Source organism: Manis javanica, chromosome 10 (genome assembly GCF_040802235.1).
Source record: "Manis javanica isolate MJ-LG chromosome 10, MJ_LKY, whole genome shotgun sequence".
Lineage (NCBI taxonomy): Eukaryota > Metazoa > Chordata > Mammalia > Pholidota > Manidae > Manis > Manis javanica.
The window spans coordinates 36,186,027-36,206,695 of NC_133165.1; the positions used below are offsets into that span (position 1 = coordinate 36,186,027).

Consider the following 20,669-nt stretch of genomic DNA (forward strand, 5'->3'; position numbering starts at 1 on the left):
GAGAGTGTGAATCTCATTTTTATTGTGGGACAAGAGAAATCTACATCAGTGGCAAGGTCCTAGACAAAGGAAAGCCAGAGTTCCTTTGGTACAGTAATGCCAATTCCTGTACTCTCACCTTGTGTAAAATCCTTGTATAAAGGGATAAACCCACAGCTAGTCCAAGTTTGTCTCTTGGAAACCATTTGATTGTAGCCTTGGAGGTCAGGAGCAGTCTATAGCCATGGCTTTGCAGTGACCACAGATTCAATGATAAAGATGGGAGCCCACACTAGTTTAGGCCTCCTGAGCTCAGTAAGCCTTGATTTAGGGGGGGAGGGACATATGTACTTTTTAAAATAACATTTTGTTTAAAATAATATTATGTTTAAAATATATATGTTAAAAAAATAGATATAAAATATATATGTTTAAAACATAATGTTTAAAATAACATATGTTTCATGTTCGGAAAACAAGGGGGAAGCTTAGGAAAATACTCAGAAGCTAGTGATTCCCAAACAAGGAGGTGTACATAACACTGTCTGGAGGGGCAGGAACTCCTTGTTTTTATCAAAAAGGAGCAGTTTTGTTACATGGGCAACTTTATAGTTTTGGTTTATAAAAGCGCTGGTGTCTAATTGGTGGGAACTTTCTCATAGGCCCCTTGTTCTTCCTCACAGAGATTACCATCAGGAACATTCTCTAGGGCCCAGAACCTGGAAAAATAAAGTTGCAGAAGTTGGCAGGCAGAAGGTCCAGAACTGCCTGGAACCCTCCAGAACATTCTATGTGCCTTCAATCAGAGGATTAATGGAGTTCATTAACCATCCAACTCTAAGCTAACCATGGCCCAGAAGTGGGCCCACTCCACTCTAGTGGTCTTTGTACCCACCTGCTTCAAGAGTTTTTTCATGCTGGACCTGAACACTAAGGGGCCTCATTCCCTCCCCACTCTAAAACTGAGTCTGAGTTCCTAAAGGTGAGGAGGGTGGAAGGCCTTTTGAAGGACCTCCATCTGGTTACCATGAAAATACTCTTCTCCCCTCCTATTCTCTCCCTTGCTCAGATCATTGCTTTCTCTTCTCACCTGCACTGGGGAGGGGAGACTGAACCAGGCTGTGGACATTAGACTCTGCCTTCTAGAGGATGCTCCCCAATTCATGGTAGTGGAGGAAACTCAGACATGCCCAATCTTAGCTCCTGTTCTCCTTTGGGAGAAAACTCCCTGGAAGCCTGTGCTAGGAGTAAGAGGCCAGGATACCAGGAGCCCAGCCTGCCCCCAGGCTGTGCTCAGACTGTGGGCAGTTGCCAACATTCAGTCTTCTGTCTTCTCAGGCAGGCACATGTGGTTCCAATGTCCCTGAGCTTCCAGCAGCTCGAGTGCCAGCAGTAGGAAAAGTGAGGACTGCAGGAACGAACACGAAGGCCAGTGTCACATGGCAGTTCTCAAGTGGACACTGTCAGCGCTTTGACTGCACCCCTACCCAGGGTAAATCAGACTGGACTTGAAGGACTCTCAAAAGCTCAAATGGGCCAGTCCCTCCAATCATTGCCTAAATCTCTAAGGAACCCATCAAGCAGTACCTCAGGCCTTGCTTGCACAGCTTTAGGACTAGGGACCATCTACCTGCAGCAGCAACCCTGACTTAAAAGCCTCATACTGAGCGCAAACCTGGCAGTCTGTGATTTCCACCCATTGGTCTTGACTCTGATGACTGGCTCTGCATGACCTCTGGCTATACATCTCTAGCCTTTAGAGATTCAAAGGCTAAATATTACACATGTATTTCAAACAGATCCCTCAACTGTTCCTCATGGGACTTATTCACAATCCTCTTTTTCTTCATTACTCCAAAGGTGCTGGTTTGGGGGATCCCACTTACAGTGTTGAGCCAACCCAATACTTCCCTCTTCTTGCTGGTTGTTGATCCTTGTTAACATGGCTCAAGATCACATTAGCTTCTACAGCACTCTGATTGTCCCCTCTTAACTTGCAGGACCTCCCATGCCTCCCTGCCAAACTTCATCTTGTTAGACTTGACCGAAGCCAATCCTGTTCTCCAAACTTTGTGTCCCAAGCTCAACAGCCAAGCTTGCCGCCTAGTATTTACCCAATATACCCCCACCATCGTTTGATGGGGGTGGTTACTTGGCAGGCCAGAAAGGAGCAGGTGCCATCCTGACTGGGTTTATAGCAATCCAGGAAAAGAAGGTGTGTACAGGTGAGGTAGTTGAACAGTGATGGAACAGAGTGCACTTCTGCCCAGAAGTACTGGGAAGTTAAGAGTTAGGAAAGACTCCCAGGGGTTGGTAATCAGAGAAGGCTTCATGGAAGAGGCAGCAGTGCTGGACCTGAAGGACAGCTGGGCTTTGGATGGGCAGAGAGGAAGGGAGGGCGTCTCAAGAGTAGGAAGCGCAGGAGTGAGATGTGGAGGCTGTGACCGCAGAGTGGCCGGCTGCGTGGGCAGAGAGGAGTCGGCAGCATCATCATCCTCATCACATTTATTGACGGCCCCTGGGAGGTGGGGCTGGGGACAGAACATACAAAGACAAGGACCTGCCCTCAAAAAGGTTCCATTCTAGGGAGATGGGGACAGAAAAATACAGAACGGTCTTTCCTGGGGATGGCCCACTCTCACCTGTGCAGGTCAGAAGCCCTGGCCTACCTTGCCCCAGAGTCTGGAGCATGAATGGGGCACGTAGTAACCCCACAGCCACGGAGTCCCTGGCCCCACAGCTGGAGCCTGACCACCTGGCTCCCAGGCCGTGGGCCCCAGAATTGGGGTAAAGGTAAGCTCAGGACATGATGAAAAACACTCCTGTCAGCCTTGGCATTGTGTGAGCCCAGTGGAGTGGTGGGGTGCAACAGACCCCGTAGGCAGGGCCCCTTGGGGGAGGCAGACACCTTCCCAGGACCCCAAGAGTAAAGTTCTTTCATTGGGGCTGGCCCATCACCTGGGAGGCCCTGGGGAGAAAAAAGGCAGAGTTTCCTCAGCGCCAGAGGTATAGTACCCTGCCCACCCCACCCCGGCCCTCTTCCCGGGCATCTTCCAGGTGACCCACCTCCCCAGCTCAGCCTCCAGGGCCAGGGCCTGCCTGACGCCAGGGGGAAGGGCCTGCCCCTCCCCCCACCCAGACAGTGGGGGAGGAGGAGGAGCCACGCATCAAGTTTGTCTGGGCCCCCCTTTGGGGGGCCGTACCCTGGATCCTACCGGTGGGGGGGCTCTGGCTGCGAGGGCCGAGGGCTCAGTAGAGGGGCTGGGCCAAGGGGGCACCCGGGGGAGCCCTTCAGTGGGGGCACTGGGCGGGAGTCCAAGGGGGGCAGGCTCCGGGGCACTGCTGGTGGCCCCCGGGCAGCACCGGTAGGCAGGACAGCCGCAGCAGGGAAGGGCTTGGGGGGATCCACAGCAGCAGTGGGCGCTGGCTGGGCAGACCGCTCCCGGCGCCGCAGCAGCTCCTGCAGCTTCTCGGCCTGGGTGCGCCTCAGGTGGGCCAAGGCACGGCCTCGCTGGAAGGCGGGCAGGAAAGCCTCCAGGCTCTGCTCCCCCAGCAGCAGCTGCTCCATCTGCTCCTGGGACAGGAGGGAAGGGACAGTGTGGAAGGAGCACCCCCAAAGACTGCTCTCCCAGCCTGAATCCCGTACAATGGCAACCACCCCACAACTGGGGGACGGGGCACCTGAATTACAGCCTGAGCCTGCCTCTGACTTGCTGAGTGACTGCAGACAAATGTCCTCTACTCGCAAGCCTTGATTTCCTTACTATCACCCCACCTGCTGGGTCAGAGATGAGGCAGGATCAGAGATGGGGGCACGCTTGAAGTAGAATCAGGGCCACAGCCCTTCCTCCCCAACCTTGGTGGACTCCCTGAGCACTGTGATCCCAACCCAGCTGTCCCAGCTGGCTGAGAAACCTGCCCTGGCTCCTCTGTAGACCCCGCCTATGCTACCCTGAGCCATTCACAGGGGAGGGGGGCCAGGGTGGGGTGAGTGGGCCCTGTGGTCCAGTGCAAACGGCTGGACAGCAATGCCAAGGGCTGTCCTGGGGGTCAGGCACTCAGGGCAGGCTTCCTGGAGGAGGTGCTCTCAAGCCTGCAATGTGAGAATGAGGTGGGGAGATAATACGATGGGTCTCCCTCCCTTTCCCCAAGCCCAGCAGCAGCCCCCCTCACCTCAGCCTCCTGCTCTGCTTCTTCCAGCTCAGCCTGCAGCCAGCCCAACGCACAGTGGGGGCTCCAGCGATGCATGCTCTCCTCTGAGGGCCACAGAGGGGCAGTGTGAATGGCCCCTGCCCTCAGAATCCCAAGGCTCCATCCTGACTGTGTGATTCTGTGCTTTGCTCCCCCTCTCTGGAGCCTCAGTTTCTCACCTCTACAATGCCCACGGGACTGCTTTGTACCCTGCCCTCTCAAGGTTCTGTCCCCCTCCTAGTGCAAGAGAGGAAGCAGGGGCTTGTCTCCTAGAGCAGCCCTGGCTCTTGGGTATTGGGCCCCCTTTTTACCCACTGCCCAGGGTTCCCCTCTGGCCTCTCCAACCCAGCTCTTCTCCACTGCTCACTTCCCCAATTCAGTTTTCTCAGTTTTTGAGCAGCTCTCAAACTTGCCCAGAGAAAGTTCTGCCCAAGTCCCACCTTTCAGAGGCTAGCACTTCCCAAGGCCAACCAGCCATATGGCCAACAGCTCCTGCCCAGGCTGTTCTCCCAGCTGCCCCCTCACCTAGTCGTTGCAGCTTGTCCGCGCAGCTCTCTGCCACCTCTCGAAGCTCCTGGTACTTGATGGCCAGGGCAGCCCGGCCCATCTCCAGGCGTGGCCGCAGTGCCAGGTTCTCCTTGGCTCGTGCGTAGTTGGAGGCCAGGCATGCCTCGCGCTCCAGCTGTAGGCCCTGGAACTGCCGGCACAGAAGAGACAAGAGGCCTGCTCATGGAGTCTGCCCACATCCACCTACTGCCACCCTGGGTGACAAGCCAGAGGCACCCCAACCTTCAGGATGGCAAGCCAACAGGTGGAGAGACTGCATGAGGCCCAACCAGGCTTTGCCTCCCTGGACCTCAGTTTCCTCTTCTACTAAGTGAGCTAAAAACATCTATCTTAAGGGGGTTGTGTAAGACCTAAGTGAGAAAAACTATGAAGGCCTCTACAAATGTTAGTTAATTTTTAATTTTTCAATTAATATGTCTGCTCAGGTCCCTGAAGAGTCCCCCTCCCTCCTCTGTCCCATTTTCCATGCATGGGCAGCTTCCCTCTCATTCCAGGCCTTTGTCTGCTTCCTCCTCAGGTGTTTGTGCCGAACACACTCCCCCCTGTATTTATTTACTCTCTAGTGATGTCTTCCCCTGTCCCTGTGCGGTACTCCCCTCAAGCCACCCTCTCTTCCCTTCACACCCCATCCTTCTGCCCTCCAGTGGAATCCCCACACCCCAAGGAATACACACCCCCTTTTCCTCCCTGATCCCCTAGCACCTGCTCCCAGCTTTTCTTCTCTTGCAGAAAGCAGACCCCCTTTCTTCCCTGGCCCTGGAGAATGCTTTTTCCTTCTGTTTCTAGGAGGGCCAAGCCTCCCCTCCCTGCCCCTGGAGAACGCACTACCCTCCATCTGTCCCCTATAGGATGCACATGCCCCTCCTATCTGCCTCCCTCCAACATACACTTTCCCTTACTGGCCCCCACAGCAACCAGCCCGGGCCTATCTCCTGTGAAATATACAACTTTCTCTTATGGTGGCCTATGGAATACACACATCAGCTTTCAGTACCCCTCCCCAATGGAAGACACAAAGCCCCCTCTTGCACCCCCAGAATGCAGACGCCCTTCCCAACGGCCCCCCCAGATGTCACACAGGCCCCTAGTTCTCCCTATGGAAGGTGCCTCCCCTTTCTGGCCCTACAGAACGTGGGTGTGCGGGCCAGGGCCCCCCACAACATAGCCACCCCCTGTCCCCGGAACACACCTCCCCGGAGCATCCGCCGTAGGACACGTCTCGCAGCCATCCCGGGGGTGCACGGGTGCCTCCCCGAGTCTCCAGCGCCCCACCCTCCCCAGGCCAGGGGCCCCCTCCCCCGGGGGCGGCTCCGCGGGGCCCACTCGGACGTGCCAGGCTCCCGCGCCCGCCGGCGGCCCCGCAGCACGGCCCGCGCGGCCCTTCGGTCGGTCGGCAGGTCCGGCAGGCCGCGGCCCGTCCCCCGCGCCCCCCGCCCGCGCCCCCCGTGCTACCTTCCTGCTGAGCCGCACGATCCGGTCCAGCTTGGGCTCGTCCTGAAGCAGGTCCCGGAGCTGCCCGGTACTGAGGATCCCAAAGCGCCCCGGGCTGCCGGGCTCCGGCCCCGCCCGCGCCGCCCGGGCCCGGTACATGCCGCCCGCCCGCGCCCCCAGCTCGGCTGCTGGCTCGGCCCGCTCGGCCCGCTCCGCCCCGGCTCCACTCCGCTCCGCTCCGGCTCCGGGATCCGGCTCCGGCTCCGGCCGCGCGCGCCGCTCCGCCGCCAGAGGGCGCCCCGCCCCGCTCTTAAAGGAGCCGCCGCGCGGGCGCTGGTGGTTGGGTAGGAGGGGGCGGGCCGCACCCCTACCCACCCTGGCAAAGCCACGCAGCGTCGCGCTGCCCCTCCAGCACCCGACCGCCGGGCAAACCCACCCCTGCGGCCCTCCGGACAGCGGAGGCCGCCCACCTTCGCACCCCTCTCCGTGCCACCATTCACCACTCCCCCAGGCACGGACTCTCCCACCCCAGGCGTGTACAGTTTGCAGGGCTAGTTCGCATCTCCCCTTCGATTCGCACAATTTTCCGAGTTCAGCTAGTCGCCAGGAGCTCCTGCCCTGCTGCTAACTTGGACAAAATCATTCACTTCCCTAAGCTTTAGTGTTCTCTTCTGTAAAATGGGGTGAGGGTTAGAGATGGTGAATGTTGCGTGCCTTACTTGCAGTGAGTGAATACCTTATAATAAGTTATTACTTTAGTGATGAGGAAACAGACTAACAGAGATGATGTCACCTCCCCAAAGTCACCTTACAGGTAAATGATAGTCTCAGTTCTTCTAGTCTGTGCGGTCCGCAAAGCACATGGTGCCGCGGGGGGGCACTGGGCTAAGCTCTGCGGGAAGGCTCTCGGGGCTGGGCATCGCCTCAACTCTCAGAGAGCTCACATTCTCACTCAGCTTACTTTAGTGCTGGACAGAATGGTCACCACACGAGATCTTCCTCTGTGATTCTTGGATGATGCCAGAGGATGTCACATCCCTTATCGTCACAACTAGGCGTGGCCAGTGGCCATTGTCAGGAAACAAGCACTCAGAGACTGACTTGTCTAAAATCAGACAGTGATGAGTGAACTTGTTCCACTTCAGCCAACTACTAAGAAAGCACAGAGAAGGAACCAGGGCAATCAGAAAGGCTCACTAGAGGGGGTGACATTTGAGCTGGGTTTTAAAGGATGAATAGGAGTTCTGAAATTGAAGGAAAAAGTAATAAAACCAAAGAGACTACTATAAGCCAAAGCATGGGGACTGAAAGAACCCAACAAGGACTCTCCCAGTCCAGCCTAAACACAGTGGGTATGGTGGAGATGAGAGAAACAAAAATGATAGAGTTGAGCAGGACAGGCTTGTTGACAGACTATGATGGTAACACTTTTTCCACATTTTTACGACAACTGAAATTTGGTTTTCTCCTTCAAGATTCAGCTGAAACATCACCACCTCCTGGAAGCCCTCTCTACCGCTTCAGGCTGAGTCACGTGCCCCTTTCCTCTGGCTCCCGCAGTCCCAACTCTCCCTCCACTGCTGTCCTGGGCATTACCAAGAGCTCCTCCACACTTCGCAGTTTCCTGGCTATGATCTCCCTGGTTCTGCTCTGACTTCTCAGGACCCACTATTTCCATTAAGCTTTCAGGGGTCTCCTAGACACTCCCCCTACCCGGCCCTCCTTGACCTCTTCTACTCTGGACTGCAGGCCTTCACTTTCAGAGGTGCTGGTGAGAGCTGATGGAAGGTTCCTGCCTCAGCTTGTCCCCACTTTCTCACCAAACCCCCTTTGTTCAATGCCCTGTTGAATGCCCCACAGCAATGTCCCATGTAAACTTCAGATCCCCACACCCATTCCTGCCCCTCTCAGTAGATAACTCACTGCCCATCACGTGGAGAAGCTTCTGTACTTCATGCCCCACCTCTGGATTTTCTCTCTATCTACCCCAGCACCCTTCCTTTCCTCCCACCTCCAGGAAGGGCAGCCTCTCCTCCTTCCAAAGCCAACCCAGGTCCCTTGTTGTGCATGTCATCTCCACCTGCCTCCTGCTCCACTCTTCTTTCTCTTTCTGTTTCTTTCTCCTTTGATTTCCGCCTTTAGACTGATACCTCCCTTTCCCTACCACCTCCAATATTTATAAAGTATCCCATATGGGCTGAATGCTTGTGTCCCCACAAAATTTATCTGTTGAGGTCCTACTCCCCCATGTGATAGCCTTTGGAAGTATGACCTTTGGGAGGCAATGAGGTTAGATGAGGTCATGAGGTTGGGGCCCCCCACAATGGGATTAGTGTCCTTAAGAGGAAGAGAGACCAGAATTCTTTCTCTCTCCACCACGTGAGGACACAGTGAGAAGACAAGACTGCAAGCCAGGAGGAGAGCTCTCACCAAAAGCAAAATCTGCGAGCACCTTGATCTTGGACTTCCCAGCCTCCAGAATTATGAGAAATAAATGTCTGTTGGGTAAGCTACCCAGTCTGGTATTTGTTATAGCAGCCCGAGCTGACCAAGACATAGCCTTTACACTCTGCACTTCCTGTGCCCATTTCCTCACCCTCCTTGTTCCTGGACTCAGTCTGACTTACCCCCCATCTCACCATTTTAAGGGCACTGCTCTCACCAAGGTCACTGACCACCTTTCTTGCTGCCAAGCACCACCCCCTTCACATTCACTGACCACCATCTCTTTCTTGACCACATAGCAGTCAGACCCCAGACATGTCACAGCTGTCAGGTTGCTGAAAATTAACAAGTCAGGTGATATCAAGTGTTGGTGAAGAGGAGAAGCCACAGAAACGCTTATGCACTGCTAGTGGGAGAGAGAATCAATTCACTTTGGAGAGCTGTTTGACAAACTGGTGATTCAAAGATGCTTATATCACAACATGCAGCTGTTCCCCTCTGATGGGCAGAAGAACAGTCCCCAAAGGTGTCCTCATCCAAAACCCTAGAACTTGTGAATATGTTACCTTACATGGCAAAAAGGACTTTGTAGATGTGATTAAATTAAGGACCCTGAGGTCGAGAGAACATGCTGGGTCATTCAAGTGGAGCCCACTGTATATCACAAGGCTCCTTATAAGAGGAAGGCAGGAGGGACAGAGCCAGAGAGAAATTTGAAGACTTTATGCTGCTTGTTTTGAAGATGGAGGAAGAAGCTAGGAGCCAAAGAATGCAGGCAGCCTCTAGAAGCCAGAAAAGGCGAGGAAATGGATTCTCCCCTAGAAACTCGGGAGAGAGCATGTTCCTGCCAATACCTTGATTTCAGCCTAGGTAAACCCATTTCAGATTTCCGGCATCCAAAACTGTAAGATAATAAATCTGTGTTGCCTTAAGACACTAATTTGGTAATTTGTTACAGAGGCAGTAGGAAACTAATACAAACTCCTAAAAATTTTCACTCTTGGACAAGAAGAAAAGAGCAGGATTGTTAATAGTGGCTCAACTTGTAATAACAAAAAACTGGAAACAACCTAAATGTCCAATCCCAGGAGAATGACAAAGGAACTGGTGGACCTTCATATGGTGGAATATTTTATACTACACAGCAACAGAAATGAGCAAATTACAGCTACACATGTCAATCTGAATGAATCTCACAAACAACACAGCATCAAAAGACAGCCTCAGAAGAGTACATGCATTATAACACTTTATATTAAGTTTAGAAACATGCAAAACTAATCTTGATATTGCTTGGGGATATGTACAAAGTAATAGTATGGGAACAATAAATACCAAACGCAAAAGCATGGCTGTCTAGCAGAAGGATGGAATCAGGGAGGAGCTAGAAGGTTTCAGTGGCACTAACAGATAGCTCTATTTTCTAAACTGAGTGGGGGTACACAAGTGCGCACTGTATTATTTTTTATATTTTTTGGTAAAGTTAAAAACTTTTATACAACATTAATAATTATTAGGGGCTATCTTTAAACCTTAGCTTTGGAGTTGAACAGACCGGGTCTCCTGAGCTCTGCCACTCCCTATGTGACCAAAAGCTTAATATTCCTGAGCCCCAATTATATCATCTGTAAAATGGGTAGTTGAAGGATTAGGTGACTTGATATGTGTTTAGTATGAGGCCTGGCACCTACTTGGTGCTCCAAAAACAGTAGCTGCAATGGGTTTCTCTTTCTAGAAACACTCCCTTGGTTTTATTATGGAACACCTATTACTATCTGCTTGGAACTTCCAGGAATGGACTGTGCAATTGGGGCACTTCGTCTTCATGGTTCTGCTCCCTGGTTCCGTCTTTAAATTCATTATTCTCCAAGAAGCAGTCACCATCCCTAAAAAAAACACAGCTTTATTGAGATACAATTCTCATGTCATACAGTCAACAATTAAAGTTGCAAAATTAAATGTTTTTTGGTGTATTCACAGAGCTGTACAACCATTGGCACAGTCAATTTTAGAACACTTTCATTATCCCAAACAGAAGCTTTGTACCCATTAGCAGTCACTCCCCATTCCCTCAGTGCCCCACACTCCCAACCTTAGGCAACTGCTAATCTGTCCCTATAGATTTGCCTTTTCTGGACATGTCATACGAATGGAATCCTACAATATAGCCCTTTGTGACTGGCTTCTTTCATTTAACAAAATATTTTCAAGATTCATTCATGTTGTAGTATTTTATTAGTACATGACTCCTTCTGACTTTTTCTGTGGTAAAATACACATAACATAAAATTTACCATTGCCCTTTTAATCATTTTTAAGCATACAGTTCTCTGATATTAAGTATATCCACATTGTTCTGCAGCCATCACCACCATCCATCTCCAGACCGTCTTGATCTTCACAAACTGAAATTCTGTATCCATTAAATACTAACTCACCATCCCTTCTCACTGCAGCCCCTGACACCCACTATTCTACTTTCTGTCTCCACGAATTTGACTGCCATAGGGACCTCATCTAAGTGGAATCATGCAGTATTTGTTCTCTTGTGACTGGCTTGTTTCAGTCAATGTAATACCTTCAAGGTTCATCCATGCTGTAACATGTGTCAGAATTTCCTTCCTTTTTAGGGCTAAATAATATTCTATTATATACCTATTGATCCCATTTTATGACCAAATAACATCCCATTGTATGTGTATACCACAATTTGTTTATCCATTCATCAGTTCATAAGCATTGGGGTTGTTTCCAGTGTTTGGCTATTAATGGATAGTACCTCTATGAACATTCACATGTAAGTTTTATGTGACATGTGCTCTTGGTTATATGCCAATGAGTGGGTATATGGTAACTATGTTTAACCTTTTTGAGAAAAGAGCAGCCTTTTCCAAAGCAACAGCACTATCTTATATTCACACTAGCAATATATGAAGCTTCCAGTTTCTTTGCCAACATTGTTATTGTCTTTTTTATTATAACTATCCTAGTGGTGTGAAGTGGTACCTCATGATTTGATTTGTATTTGTCTGATGACTACTGATGTTAAGCATCTTTTCATGGGCTATTGGTCATTTTTATATCTTCTTTGGAGAAATAACTATTCAGAGCCTTTGCTCATTTTTAAGTTGGGTATCTGTCTTTATATTGTCAACTTGTAAGACCTCTTTATATATTCTGGAAACTAGTCCTCTTTAGATATATGGTTTGTAATTTTCTCCTGTTCTGTAGGTTGTCTTTTCACTTTCTCAGTGGTGTTCTTTGAAGTGCAAAAATATTTATTTTGATGAAGTCCAATTTATCTATTTTTTCTCTTATTACTTCTGCTTTGGCATCATATCTAAGAAACCATTTCCTAATGAAGATTATGAAAATGTACCTTTATGTTTTCTTCTAAGAGTTTTATAGTTTAGCCCTTTCGTTTAGGTCATTGATCCACTTTGAGTTAGCTTTTATATATGGTGTGAGGTAGGAATCCAAACTTCATACTTTTGCATGTAGATATCCAGTTGTCCTAGTGTACACACATACCCTGATTTTTAAGTCCTCAAGTACACAAAAGTAGATTAATCCTAATTTTTAAAAATACAGTCTCATTTTTGGTCTATTTGTGGTCTGCTTTTATTTCATTTCTTGGTGGATTTATTAATTTATAATGAGCACCAATGAATCCATCATTGAAACCCAGAACTCATACCTTACATCTGGGGGCTCCTACCCAAGCCTGTGCCTTTGCCTGTCCACACCCAAAGTAACCACACTTCTGAATTTGGGGTGTATCACTCCTTGCTTTTTCTGGCTGCTACCCTGTGGGTGTTCCCTGCGGGTGTTTGTGGAATAAATTTAAAATTCGGGCAGGAGGAATCTCAGGATCCAGAAACAAGATCTCTGGAAGGGAGGTGAGTGAGCTCCGGGAAGCAAGAGGAGCCTCAGGCAGGGGATCAGGGAAGAGGTGAGGTTCAGATAAGGTGACAGAGGCTTAAGGATGGGAGTATAGGAGGCATTCCGGGAGAGCAAAGAGGCTTAGGAGGAGACAAGAACTGGAGGTGGGGAGGAAGGAGAGCAGAAAGCAGCGTTCCCAGGGGGAATGGAGCTCAGGGAGGGCAGAGGGGTGGAGGGGGAAGGCTTTGTAAGGGGTGGTGTGGGGGGTGAAAAGGGAGAAGGCTGCTCAGGGAGGGGAAGAGAGACCCAGGAGTGGGAGCGGGGCTTTGTCGAGGGTAATGGGAAATCGGGGAGAGGTCGGGGCTTAGAGGTGGAGAAGGTTTAGAGGCAGGTACGGGATAGAGCTGCACCCAAGGAATGAAAGGGGATCAGAGAGCCGGATGCGAGAGCAATAGAGAGAGGAAACTCGGGGACTGGGATGAGGTTCCCAGAGTAGCTGGGGCGTCCTAGAGGGAGGAGGTAACTTGGCGTCCCAGGCGCTGCCTCGGCCCGCCTGGCCATGGCACCACACCCGTGGCTCCTCCCTTCTCGAACCCAGCCCGCGGTTTGGGAGCCAGGCACCGAGTCCCTGGGGAGAGGGAGGTTAAAGGTGAGCCGGCACGAGCAGATCCCAGACGGGGATTGGCAGGCTACTGACCCAGAGGCCGCCAGCCCGCTGAGCGGCTGCCATTCACGTGCTAAGGAGAGAAGGAGGCACCGATCAAGGGGCAAAGAACACCCCGAGTGGGTGGGGCCCGGGCAGTGCCTGCGTCCACACCCACTGCTAAAAGCCCGGCCCAGGGCGCCGTGCACAGAGCCCTCTGCCGCCCTCGCAGAGAAGACACCCCCAGAGCTCCCGGGCCGCGGAGCACCCGCGTGCGCCCGGGAAACGCCGTGGCCCTAGCTGAGACCCAGACCATCCGCTGATCGCACGGAATCCAGGTAGGGACGATGAGGGATAAGGTGGGTGGACGCGCCTAGTGGGAGGGGAGTTGGCTCCTCCCCTATACTGGACATAAGTCTCCTCACTTGTCAAATGCAGAGGGGCTGATGAGGTTAATGCCCTGTGTACCCACCCTGACTCAGCTGCCAGGGGGAAGAAGCTCACACCCTAGGAAGGGCTCAGGATCAAAAATTCAAGAGTTCAATCTGCCTGCCCTTCCAGGAGCAGCCAGTGAGGTGCACATAGGTTCCCTGTCCTACTGGCTGGGCTGAGATTGAATAGATTGAATCATGGTCTAGGGGCTCTCTGTGGAGCTCAGTGTGGGCCCAGAGAGGCAGGATGGGGGCCTTCCACCCTGTTGTATCCCCTGCCTTGGGCAGGTGTGGGTGCCAGTAGAGAACCTGGTCCCAGTTGGACCCTAGGATCAGAGGCAAGAACCCAGAGTTCCCCCTGGTGAGGTAGGGAGAAGCCAGATGTCACCATGGGGCTGGGAAGTCATGTGGATTCATGGCTGCCAGGCTCCTAGCCAACAGGTAGAAGCTAGAGAAATGGGGAAGGACACTCCCACTGGTCTGGCTATGGAGGACCAGGGCTTCCTCTGACTCCCAGTCACCCTGCGCCCACCCCTGTGTCTCCTGAAGCAGGCCGCTCCAGGCAAGATCCCTCTGGTCCTCCCCACAAGAGAGATGTTGTCACTGGCCAGCTGAATCAGGTGGTAGGTGGGGCCAGGGGTCTAGCCCTGCTTGCGTCTCATACAAGTTCTTTTATTCTCAACAGGGGCCTGGGAATCTCAGGCCTGGGAGTCTGAGCAGTGAGCTCACGCTCACCCAGGGAGGCTCAGCCTTCAGCTTCAGGCCAGGGGCAGCTTCTGGAGAAAGAAGGGGATTCCTGCTGAGGAGCTCTGAGCTGTGGCCCCCAGGATTTCCCTCTCTCTAGGGGATGAGCCTTCTGACTGCACTTCCCACTATGTGCCTTCTCCCCACCCAAGGACCCAGTTTACCCCAGGCCAGTGCTCAGTTTGGAATCATGCTCAGGGCTCAGGCTGAGGTCAGAACTTAACCTGAGACAAGGTGAGAGGGCTGCCATGAGCCAGGGTCAGGGCCCCACCTGGAGTCTTGGAATGCTGTAAATGAAATCACTGGGCTTATGTGGGTGGCACTGGTTAACCGGTGGAGGGCATAATGAGCTTCGACAAACTGCAGAGTGTAATGCAAGCAAGTAGGGCTGTGCTTTTGTGGCTCCAACAGACCACACTTGCCCAGATGCTCACTATCCCTACAGGCAGGCAGCCCCCTGGGGCCTTCCTCTGAGGCTGCCCTTGACCCTGATGCTGACTGTGGTGGGCAAAAGCAAGATGAGACTGTATGGGAGCTTGGAGCTGGGAGAGGCTCTCCTTAGCCCGAAGGAGGGGTTTTGGCTCAGAAGTGAGGCTGAGGAGGAGGAGAGAGGGGCTTCCCTCAGGCTCAGGGTAGCCGGGAAGGTGGTAGGGAGGACCTGAAACTTGCTGTGCACCTACTGTGTACCAGACACGGTGTGGGGCTTTTATGCACTGTTTCTTTCTTCCTGATAACTGGAGAAGTAAAAGATAGTCTTGCCCCTTTGCAGATGAGAAAATGGAGGCCCAGAGAAGTCAAGGTACTGGCTCAATGTCACACAGTCTGGAAATAGTAGGACTGGGATTCAAACCCAGGCAGCCTGATTCCAGAGCTCTGGTTTCTGCTCCGGGGCTGCCTCTGACTTGTCCCCAGGTGACCCTGCCCTCTTCCAGGCCTCACTCTGCTCATCTGGGGCTGAGCCAGTTTGCCTGGACTGGCAGGCAGCAGCTTGTGAGCAGCTGGGGAGCAGCACACAAGAGGGTGTATACCCGTAAGTGCTCATGGCTGTCCACCTGATCTGCGCCACCTCATCCACCTCCCCTGAGCTTCAGGGATGAGGCATCTCACATTTGCCTTTCCTCTTTGAGGCTGGCTAATTTGACTTTGCACAGTGGAATCCCAACAGGGTAGGAAGGAACAGGGCAGGGCCTGGCACCAAAAAAATAGGTGAAGCATCCCTCTGACTTTCCCTGAGATATGGGACAGGCTAGACAGCATGTGGGTGGGGGGGTCACAGTTCTGCCCTGCCCAGAACTCCCAGGCCTCCCCAGTGCTGGGTGGCTCTGGGAGTCCCACCAGCTCTTGTCTCACACAGCCTCAGTAGCTTGTGACTTTGGGTGAGAGCTCTGCCTCTAGGACCCCTTTCCATGTCAGTCCAGGAGCCTGATGCCCTCATGAGGCTGGTGTGACTCCCAGTGCCACCCAGCGTGGGAGGCCTGGGTATTCTGGGCAGGGCAGAACTGGTTTGAGAAGCTTATTTTCCATCCCCAAGTCCCCTGCTGAAGGTTGTCCCAACATCAGTGGCATGGGAACCCTCTCCCATCTTCTGGAGGGGACACACAATGCCATACATTGGTGCCCCACATTGTGTGCATCCTACAGCACCTGGTTCTTTCTGTAACACCATACTCAGAGCTGCTGTCTAGGAAGGAAGGAAAAAAGAACGGGGTGGGAGAGAAAGAGAGGGAAGGAAGAAGGAAACCCACACTTACCACATGCCTACCACTGGCTCTCACTTACATATTTCATTCAACTCTCCCAACAATCCCGTAAGGTAAATATAGCATTATATCGCCACACCCGCTTTAAAGATGAGAAAACCAAGGCTCAAAGCCTACCACACCATTCCCTCCTTGTATAGGGGTCACACTCAGAAAGAGATCCAAGGTCACACTACAGGGGCAGGTTTGAGCAACAGAGCCCACACTCTGTCCCCCATGTCTTTGTGCCAGGGAGCCCTTGACAGCAGGGCCATTGTCTGACCCTGATGCTCCCCAGGCAAGCAGCGGTCTGCGGTGCCAGGAGGGCCCCGGCCTTGGCAATCAGAGTACCCCTTCCAAAGCAACCCCATTTCTACTCTGCCAGAACTGACTCTGGAGAGTCAGGCACAGATCCCACCCTGGGACACTGAGGTGGCCAGAAGCATCATCTAGGCACAAAGAAGGGGGCTGCACACCTGCCCTCTGGTCCTGTTTTCTCATCTGTAGAATGGGTAAACTGACACTGTGGTACCTCTTCTACCTCTTCTGGGTCTCTGGTGTGAGACTCCAATAGGGCAGCGTGAAGGGAATCGGGGGCAGGAGGCCTGGCTGGGCTGCTGACATGCCAGGTGGTCTGAGGAACGCCCCTGATCCACAGTGAGCCATGTCCTCACTGCAGAACATGAGGCCCTTGTCCGTGCCAACTTCCGCAGCTCACACCTGTTCTGAATGCCAGACTTCCTAGGTGGTGGGTGTGGGTCCTCAGCAGCGAGACCCTAGTCCTCACAGCCCCTCCTGGGGAGCGCAGGGAGATGGCCTTGCCAGTCCTTCACTGACTCAGCAAAGTAGTCCCCAAGTGCCTACTATGTGCCGGCTGCTTCCACCCTAGTACCTTCCTTGTAGCTCGTGCTTGGGTGGGCTCAGCTGATGTGATGTTTGGGGGCAGAGGAATAAGGGAAAGTCAGCCTTCAGTTCCCCCCAAACAGCCCGGGCTACACTACTCATAAACTGTATGACCCGGGGATGACTGTCCCATTCTCTCTAATACATGTTTACTGCGTAGGAGAAACAACAGCTCTCTGAGCCTCAGAATGCTCTGCAAACTGGGGACCATCAGCCCTCTGTGACAGGTGGTGTGTGAACTGGTCAGACAGATAACCAGTGTGCAGGCCTGGCAGCCCACTGGGATGCCTCGTGTGGTTCAGTGGGAAACATGTATATATTTGGTCTTTATCCCTGGTTTCTGGCACACAGCTTCTAAAACCAGTGGGATCTCTGGAGTGAAGAGTAATTTCTGTGTGTTAATGGGATGACTGATGGCTGGGGTCCCCCATAGTTTCAGAATGGGAGCTGATCACCAGAAAGATCAAGGCATGGTTAGAGGGTTGGAACTTTCAGCCCCAACCCCCATCTCTGTGGAGGAGGAGGGGAAGTCTTCATGGCACTGAGCCCTTTCCCTGTGGGATTTGATGCTAACTCCAGGTAGATCATGTCAGACGTGAATTAAATTTTAGGACACCCAGCTGGTGTCCACTGATAAATGGTGGCCATCGACATTTTTACGGATTCTTAGTATGACAGCTCTTAATGAAACACCAACTCCAGGCTGACCCCCCATCACCTGAACTTCTGTAACACAGGTAGTACCTCTCCTCCCCTTGCTGTTCCTAACGTACCAAAAGGCTGGGCTGCTTCTGCCCAAGTTACAGGGAGGGCAGCTGAGGCCCAGATTAGCAGACTGGTTTGCTGGAGATGACCCACATGTCCCTGATGACCCAGCCCCTGGGTCCTGTGCCCTAAAAAGAAAGCACCCTCCTCCAGGTCCTCAGTTCCCACTGGATAAGAATGAGGGTCCTGACAAGCTGAGCTGGGTGCCACACCTCCACCTTCCCCAGTTTCTGGTGAGCCAATCAAGGAGCCTTTCCTGCTGTTTGTATAGCTTTCATCTCTGGACATTGGGATCCTCAAGAAGATGGGAGGGGCTTCCCATGCCATCATCCACTGTCTCCTTTTATTTTCTTCACTTCACTGAATTTATTTTCTGGTTTCAGAAGTAATAAACAGGTATTATACAACTTTAAAACTTAAAGAAATTTACAAAGTGAATGCCCCTGCTATTCCCTTTCCTGCAGGACTACCAATGTCATAGTTTGGTGTCTATATGTCCAGATTTCCCTTCTCTTTTCATGTCCTCTTTTCCTGTGAGTATGTGAATGTTTGCTATTAATTTTTACTCCCATGGGATCACGCTTTACATTTGTTTTGAAACTTTCCTTTTAATCAGCATTGCATCTTTGCTGTCTTTCCCTATTTCTACACCTATAATAGTAATAGCTAGCATTTACTATTTAAGCACTTTGTAGGTATTAATTCACTTAATCTCATAAAAACTGTGAGACATGGATACTATCCTTATCCACATTTTACAGATGAGGTTAACAGTTTCACAGCATTCTACTGTAGGAATTGATCAAAATCTACTCAACCACTCTCCCATTTCTCAGTCCAGTTTACCCTTGAACAACACAAGTTTGAACTGCGAGGGTCTGCTTATATGCATATTTTTTTCAATAAATATTTTGAAAAATATTTTGGAGGTTTGCAATAATTTGAAAAAATCTTTTTTCTAGTTTACTTTATTGTAATACATTACACAGAACACATATCATACAACATATGTGTTAATTAGCTGCTCATGACCATGAACCCACTTTGGCAAAGGATACATGAGTGTCAGCTGTGTTATCTACCAGTGCTTCTCAAAGTAGCTGCATCCCAAAATAAGTGGGCAAAGGGTCCATTTTTATTTACAATCTGCCATGGACATATAAGTATGCAAAATATCATAACAAATCAATTACTAGAAAAATTAAATTCAAAAATTGACAAACTAGAAGCCCAGGTTATTACTACCATATTCAACAGATATCAGATTGCTGTATTAAACTGATATAAATGTTTCTAAACACATACTCTCAATTTATGTGTTGGGGCAGGGCCAGTGGGTGGCTTCCAGGGAGGACAGTGGCTACGTGGGCTGTCAGCATCCTGTTCTCACCCCAGCCGCTCCCCAGCCCTGCCTTTGCCCTGCTGTTCCCTTCCAGAACATCTTCTCCCCTCTCTGCATGTCTGATTCCTGCTTTGGCCTTTGAGGCCCACCTTAAGCAAACTCTCTTCTAGAGAGCCTTCCCTTACCCCCACGCTGAAAGTCAGCCCTCCCTCCACTGAACTTCCACAGTCCCAGGCACTGTCTTCCCCTCTCTGAGTTGCTAGTGGGCATGCCTCACTCTCTCATGCTGTGTTGCTTGGAGACAGGAGTCATGTTACAAGTGTCTGAGCATCTTCCCATACCCCACCCCTGGCTTACCTGAAGGTCTGATACCAGGAGACAGTCAAATGTGTGCTAGATGGGCAGATGAGGGGGTATTTGGCTGGGGGGCTGGCTGAAGAGATGGAAGGTTAGGTAGATACATAGTTGTAAGGATGGATGGACAAGTGGATTGGTAGGAGGTGGATGGGTGAGTGGATGGATAAATGGAGTGACAGATTACTAATGAATAGAAAGGTAGATTGGATGGTTAGGGAGATGGACTGACTATTAGGGGGTGGATGAATGGATAGGTAAATGACTAGATGCAAAGATGAATCAATAGGTGGATGGATAGCTGGATGCTCACTTGATCTCTATTCTGTTCCACTTCCTCATCTTCCTGTCCTCCTTTCCCTTCCCCTACCCTCACAGTCTTGGAGCACAAACACCGGTACTTCTCATTTGGGGTCAGAGCTAGTCAACATAGGATTTTTTTTTGATCTGGTAGTTTTCATAATTTAAAAATGTCTGAACAATATGACTGCTACTTGTAGTATCACTAAACATAAATATCATCCCCTAATCTGGGCCTCAGATGCCCTCCCCTTTAAAAGAAGTGAAGTATGCTTCTTCCAAAGGGACGTGATTTTTAAAATTTCTAATAGGTTGCAAGATCCAAAATTTTAATAGAATGGGTGCTTCTGAAATGAAAATGAATCCAGTCCAGCTTCCTCACTTTAGTGTCATCATATGCATCAATTTTCCCTTCATAATTTCTTCACCCATTTTACAGATGCAGAAACTGAGACACAAACAGGGTGTCTTGCTTCCAGTTAGAGACACAGCTAAGACTTCCCTTTCTCACTCATATACCTCTCCATCTTCTATTTCCTCAGTTGGCTCAACGAATCTTCCACCCCCTGCCATATCTCCCTCTGAGCCTGATCCATCATCTCCCTCCGCCCCCTACTAGATGCCCAATCCATCCCCAGCCAAGAAAGGCTTCAGGTAACAGGATCTGAGGTGACTAAAGAGGTGGAGTGGCTGATTTTGTGTGTGTGTGCCTGTGTAATCTCGGGTTCTCTTTTTAAAAACTTTTAAGTCTAATACACAAAGCGCACACATTATAAGTATCCAGTTGAGGGAACATTCACAGCAAACACACCCAGAAAAAGAAACAAAATGCTAGCAGTGCCCCCAAAAGGCCCCTTCTTGAGCTCTCCAGTCTCCAAGGCTAAACACAACCCTGACTCATAACACCACAGATTAGCCTGTTTAGGAGCTTTATATAAATGAAATCTTACAGC

At 50.9% G+C, this 20,669-nt stretch overlaps 2 protein-coding genes across 4 annotated transcripts in view; one reads left to right on the forward strand and one right to left on the reverse strand.

Moving 5' to 3' along the window:
- Nucleotides 1-2,337: 2,337 nt before the first annotated feature.
- On the reverse strand, nt 2,338-6,422 carry VPS37D (VPS37D subunit of ESCRT-I). 3 transcript variants are annotated; one of them, XM_037002491.2, is made up of 5 exons: nt 6,190-6,422; nt 4,696-4,867; nt 4,153-4,235; nt 3,195-3,547; nt 2,338-2,947 (listed from the first exon to the last, which is right to left on the reverse strand). In XM_037002491.2, the coding sequence occupies exons 1-5, from the start codon at nt 6,325-6,327 to the stop codon at nt 2,917-2,919; spliced, it is 777 nt and encodes a 258-aa protein (XP_036858386.1). In that variant the 5' UTR covers nt 6,328-6,422; the 3' UTR covers nt 2,338-2,916. The 3 variants fall into 3 exon arrangements, with proteins under 3 accessions (XP_036858386.1, XP_073071303.1, XP_036858385.1); XM_073215202.1 differs by having other exon boundaries at nt 2,342-2,947; nt 3,183-3,553; nt 6,190-6,420; XM_037002490.2 differs by having other exon boundaries at nt 2,427-2,947; nt 3,195-3,553; nt 6,190-6,420.
- A 6,927-nt stretch (nt 6,423-13,349) lies between these two features.
- The window catches only part of MLXIPL (MLX interacting protein like), a 36,799-nt gene continuing 29,479 nt past the window's right edge, over nt 13,350-20,669 (forward strand). The window contains exon 1 of the mRNA XM_037002736.2: nt 13,350-13,476. The gene's annotated coding sequence lies outside the window, so the exon portion shown is untranslated. The remainder of the gene's footprint in view (nt 13,477-20,669) is intronic.

Bases quoted from the DNA above. Each gene is read 5' to 3' on its own strand.
- VPS37D (XM_037002490.2), bottom strand. From the start codon at position 6,327: ATGTACCGGGCCCGGGCGGCGCGGGCGGGGCCGGAGCCCGGCAGCCCG. The intron at 4,236-4,695 runs GTGAGGGGGCAG...TGTGGCCCTCAG, and splicing joins GGACAAGCTGCAACGACTAG to AGGAGAGCATGCATCGCTGG. The intron at 3,554-4,152 runs GTGAGGGGGGCT...CTCCTGTCCCAG, and splicing joins AAGCAGAGCAGGAGGCTGAG to GAGCAGATGGAGCAGCTGCT.